Source organism: Oncorhynchus masou, unplaced genomic scaffold (assembly GCF_036934945.1).
Source record: "Oncorhynchus masou masou isolate Uvic2021 unplaced genomic scaffold, UVic_Omas_1.1 unplaced_scaffold_16___fragment_2___debris, whole genome shotgun sequence".
NCBI classification, from domain to species: Eukaryota; Metazoa; Chordata; class Actinopteri; order Salmoniformes; family Salmonidae; genus Oncorhynchus; species Oncorhynchus masou.
Window position 1 is genome coordinate 37,547 of NW_027016525.1, and position 5,944 is coordinate 43,490.

Here is a 5,944-nt window from a genome sequence, read left to right on the forward strand (position 1 = left end):
CTGCAGCTGGCAGTGGGCTTGGTTAATGTTTCTGATTGTTTTATGGGATGTTGTGAGTGGCTGGTTCTCTGATCACGTTGTCTGTCTCCATCTTCTCAGGGGTGAAGAGGAACTGGCCCCGGGCATGAAGGTATGGCGCAAGGCCATGGGCGAGGTCTGCAGCGCCGCCCAACTGTCTCTCTGCATCCAGCAGCTTCAGAAGTCCATTGCCTGGGAGAGATCCATCATGAAAGTGGTACGTGTTCTCGGATAGAGTTTATTTGAAGTACGGTGCATTCGGAAAGCATTCAGACCCCATGCTTGTGACTCTACAAACTTGTTGGGTGCATTTGTTGTTTGTTTTTGGTTGTTTCAGATTATTTTGTGCCCAATATAAATTAATAGTAAATAATGTGTTGTCATTTTGGAGTGACTTTTATTGTAATAAAATAATACAAATAATAAAAAATAATAATAAAAATTGAATGTAGAAGTGTTCAGAAACATATTATATTCTTAATTGCAATAAAAGTGACTCCAAAATGACACTACATTATTTACCATTAATTTCTATTGGGCACAAAATAATCTGAAGCACAACTGAAACAAATTAGAAGAGTTTGCACTTTAACCTCAGTCATTGTATCATTTCAAAGTGCTGGAGTACAGAGCCAAAATGACAAATAATGTGTCACTGTCCCAATACTTCTGGAGCTCACTGTATAAATATATACTGACAACAGACAGACGCACACAAATAATGACATCACACCTGCCCAGACCCACATGTTCCCACTGCATCTATTTCCAGTACTTATAAGACTATGCCATATGGCATTTCAAATTGTGCTATTCTGTTTTTCTGTCGCCCACACCTTTTCAATATTTAAATATTAATGCATTTGATTCTTCCACTGTCTTAACAATGATCATTTGATTTCCAGTTGAGGTAAAACATTTTTCTCAATTATTGACGAGTAAAGAAGGTGAATTCACCAATTTGTAAGTCGCTCTGGATAAGAGCGTCTGCTAAATGACTTAAATGTAATGTAAAGTATGGTCCAACCCATTGGCTATCTCACCGCCCTCTCATATTAATTAAATTCAACGATGACAAGTGTGATCCTCGCTAAATGCGAAATGCATATTTTATGTCATTCAGGCAAGCGGTCAATCCCCCAAGAATAAGAAGAAGAAGCAGCAGCAGCAGAGCCGAGCGGGGGCAGCCGGGCGAGGAGGGAAGACAACCACCGAGGTAAAACAGAACAGGAAACCGTCGTCTGTAGCCAGCGGAGAGGTCTCTGAGGACGATGCTGCCAGCACCAGCAGCACGCCAAAAAAAGTGAGTAAAGAGCCCAAAAAGAGGAAGAGCCCAGGAGAGGGGAGCCCAGCCACCAACCAGTCCATGCAGGACAGTACTCCCGTCTGTGTGAAGAAGGCGAAGATGGCCACATCAGCCAGAGACAATGAAAAGGATCTGACATTGTGCAGGTAACAGTATGACTGAGGTTGCACCATTAGTATAATACAATATTGACCCAGTAAGTGATGTACGCTTACGCTGGTCCCAGATCTGTTTGTGCACTTGTCGACTCCATTGATGTCATTGTCAAGCTAAACATGTTTGGCATGTCAATGAGTGACAGGGAGTTGGCGTTAGGGCTGTGACGATACCAGTATCGCAATATTTTTTTTTTTCCCGTGGCAAAAAAGAAAACCAAACGCAGACCTAAGTCTTTGGTCCTTTTTTAAAAACCTGCTGTATATAAAATACTGTGTTATTGCTTGGAAAATGAATGTGACATAATGATGTTTGTTTCTAACATTAGGGCTGTTTTCCTAAATGAGTTAAACCGCTTCCTGTTTTGTTTCCTTGCCACGATGCTAATGAGTATCGTGATACTGGTAACGTCCCGGGCGCAGTTGCCATGGAATCATAAAGGCTAGTGCTCAGGCTAACATATACTAGCTGCTGTAGTGTGGGATGCATTGCCATGCTGGACTGTAGTTAATCTGAGGTTCATCGATTTGTTGACTCCTTTTTCTCCATAGGGTGCTACTGGTTGAGCTGGAGAGTCACCAGGATGCCTGGCCCTTCCTTAACCCTGTCAACCCCAAATCTGTCCCTGGCTACAAGAAAGTCATCAGGAAACCCATGGATTTCTACACAATCCGAGAGAAGCTCGTCCACAGCCAGTACGTGTACCATACAATATTAGTATGAAAAATGATCTGCATACAGTGTTGACTGATACCTATATGATTCTGTCTTATAAATGTCATAATTAAATGATTATTTGTCTCAATTTACAGGTACTTGAACCTCGAGACGTTTATAATCGACGTCAACTTGGTTTTTGATAACTGTGAAAGGTTTAATGAAGACAATTCGGACATTGGACGAGCCGGACACAACATGAGGAGGTTTTTTGAGAATAGATGGAATGAGCTGTTAAAACAAACCAACTAGGCTAGTTTGGACTACTTTATCCTCACTATACTGTATGGGACCAGCAGTAACCACAAGCAGAGCAGCTGGATTGGTCTAAAGTCTCTCCGTCAGCAACCAGGGAACCTAAATGAATTTACAATTGTGATTCTACACATTCACTTCAGTGATGTACAGTAGAATGCAGTTTTTTTTAAGAGCAGAGAAATGCACCCAAAGGGATACACACAGAAGGGGTGGGTGTTTTTAAAGTGCAATACCATTTCCTAGAAGAAACCACATCGGAGCTGTAACTGGGAACAAAACGTTCCAACTAACTGTACTTAGTTAATTTTTTATTTTTTATCATTAATATTAAAGTGAATGTATTTAATTTAGTCAATTATTTATGAGTGAAAATGGTTTTGTTTTCTAAGACGAGGAAGAAAAAAAGCAAGACTGCTTGAACAAAAATCTCACGGAATGTTTTTATTTTATTTTTTTGGACATATAACTAAAGCCAAGAGAGGAAAAAATGAATTGTTTACACTGCTCTGTGCCGCTGGGGTACCACAAGATTCCTGACGGTATTACTGTAACACTGCATTTCAATGTATCTTTACATTGCTCGCTAACTTCACACGGACAGTGAGGCAGCAATGACATCTGTACATACTATTCATTCATGTTAATATGAAGTATTGTTTGTAATATGTGTACATACAGTATTGTTACAAGAAATTCAATATTGTTTATGCCTTTGATTGTGGTGTTTCATTTCAGTCTAAAGTGATAAATACATGTATATTACCTGTGATGTGTATCCTCTGCAAACACTGTGGTCTCTTCAATCTGGGTAATGCCTGCCCTCACAAATGTGTGTGGAGGATATTATTTCAATCTTTTGGTTTAGCATTCCTTCAAAAGGTGTGTGTGTGTGTGTGTGTGTACAAAATGTCAACTCTGGTGGGCCTCGAATTCTGACATTATCATCCTATCGTCAGTATAGAATCCATTGTGATGCACAGTACCTTTCATAAAATATGTTCTCTCCATTTGCTTTGCCACAGACCCAAGGACACAGGGCGTTTGTAATAACCACTGTGTTTGAATCTGGCTGTGTCATGCATGGTCTCCTGGTGCCATGTACAGCATTTTCTTTGTACCTGAGTCAGAGTACTTGAAGTTATTTTATTTATGAATATTGTGGGGGAAAGTCACTTTTTTTTGTAGGAGCATAATTTTTCACAAGTGTGTGGGGCACGGATCTAATATAAAGGATCTTTTTCAACTCTGTATTTTGCATTCCGTCATATTTCATTTCCATACTATAACTACAAATATTTGTGTTGGTAGGATATCTGGGCAAACACCGAGTGTACAAAACATCAGGAACACCTTCCTAATATTGAGTTTTGCCCTGAGAACAGCCTCAATTCCTCGGGTCGTGGACTCTACAAGGTGTCGAAAGCGTTCCACAGGGATGCTGGCCCATGTCGACTCCAATGCTTCCCATACTTGTGGCTGGATGTCCTTTGGTTGGCGGACCATTCTTGATACACACAGGAAACTGTTGAGTGTTAAAAACCCAGCAGCGTTGCAGATCTTGACACTCAAACCGGTGAGCCTGGCACCTACTCCCATACCCCGTTCACATACACAATCCATGTCTTAAATATCCTTATTTTAACCCGTCTCCTCTTTCAGCTACACTGATTGAAGTGGATTTAACAAGTGCTATAAATAAGTGATCACAGCTTTCACCTGGTCAGTCTGTCATGGAAAGAGGTGTGCCAAATGTTTTGTACACTCAGTGCAGAACATAAGCCTGGTATTTAGCAATGTAATTTGAATGTCATTGGATTATTACTAGATTTGTCTAAAGAGTCTATATGAGTTCAGGTGGGCCATCTTGGAAAGGAGGGGTGCTCAACAACGACAAAAATCGTGAAATGGGCTTCCCAAGAAAAACTTGCAAAAGGACTAATTTGAGGTGGAAATGATTTGGAGCACTCAACAAAAAAAAAGCAGAGATTTGATTTTTTGGGGACTCTGTCTCCAGAGTCAGACACCCAATTATCACAACCTATGTTTGCTGAGCAAAAATATGAACACAACAATTTGAAAGATTTTACTGAGTTACAATTCATATAAGGAAATCAGTCAATTGAAATCAATTCATTAGGCCTAAATCTATGGACTTTATATGACTGGGAATACAGATATGCATCTATTGGTCACAGATAAGACAAGGTAGGTGCATGGATCATAAAACCAGTCAGTATGTGGTGTGACCGACATTTGCCTCATACAGCGTGACAGCTTCACATTGAGTTGATCAGGCTGTTGATTGTGGCCTGTGGAATGTTGTCCCACTCTTCAATAACTGTGTGAAATTGCTGGACATGGGCTGGAACTAGAACACGCTGTCGTACATGTCGATCCAGAGCACCCCAAACATGCTCAATTGATGACATGTCTGGTGAGTATGCAGGCCATTGAACTTTTGACATTTTCAGATTTTAGGAATGATCAACATTATGCTGAGACATGAGATGATGGTGACGGAAGAATGGCACAACAATGGGCCTCAGGATCTTGTCACTGTATCTCTGCATTCAAATTGCCATTGATAAAATGCAATTGCAGTTCTCAGTAGCTTCTGCCTGCCCATACCATAACCCCACTGCCACCATGGGGCACTCTGTTCACAACCTTGACATCAACAAACTGCGGTTGAGAGGCCTGTTGGACGTACTGTCAAATTATTTAACATTGTTGGAGGCGGCTTATGGTTAAGAAATTAACATTCAGTTCTCTGGTAAGGACATTCCTGCAGTCAGCATGCCAATTGCACACTCCTTCAACACTTGAGACATCTGTGGCGTGACAAAACTGCTCATTTTAGAGTTGCATTTTGTCCCCAGCACAAGATGCACGTGTGTAATAATGATCATGCTGTTTAATCAGCTTTTTGATATGTCACTCCTGTCAGGTGGATGGATTACCTTGGCAAAGGAGAAGTGTTCACTAACAAGGATGTAAAAAAAAATGTGCACAACATTTGAGTGTGTATTGACAATTTCTGGATTATTTTATTTCAACTCATGAAACATGGGACCAATACTTGGTGCATTTATATTTTTGTTCAGTGTATTAGTATCGACAAGGCCTATTGATTAACGAGACTCTGTTTCTCGTATTATTTTGTTCTATAATTTGCCATTTACCTTGAAACATTTTATTTTCTTACACTGTCTCAATGGGCCACTACACTATAAATAGGAGATTAAGTGCAATGGCTCAAGTCACTCTTGACGTCGAAACGTCAGTCACCTGCCCGCATCCTGTACAATGGATTAAAGTGAGCTAAAATAACTACTATATCTCTGCTTTTTTATTTTATTAAGTGCACCAACTCCTTTCTACCTCGAAAGAGTAAATTGGATATTTTGAGAAACATGTTCGTAAATACAAGGACATTTTCCAGTGTCATATAACAACATCCAATGTCACGTGTTGAGCAATCGGTCATCA

General features: G+C 40.3%; 1 protein-coding gene across 11 annotated transcripts in view; it reads left to right on the top strand.

Annotated features, from left to right (window-relative positions):
* The window catches only part of LOC135538666 (bromodomain adjacent to zinc finger domain protein 2B-like), a 40,294-nt gene extending 36,591 nt beyond the window's left edge, over positions 1 to 3,703 (top strand). For all 11 annotated transcript variants that reach the window (XM_064964552.1, XM_064964554.1, XM_064964556.1 and 8 more), the window contains 4 exons: positions 100 to 235; positions 1,142 to 1,470; positions 2,032 to 2,175; positions 2,293 to 3,703. In XM_064964552.1, coding sequence (XP_064820624.1) covers positions 100 to 235; positions 1,142 to 1,470; positions 2,032 to 2,175; positions 2,293 to 2,449 — 766 coding nt within the window. In that variant the 3' untranslated portion in view covers positions 2,450 to 3,703. The remainder of the gene's footprint in view (positions 1 to 99; positions 236 to 1,141; positions 1,471 to 2,031; positions 2,176 to 2,292) is intronic.
* Positions 3,704 to 5,944: the final 2,241 nt, after the last annotated feature.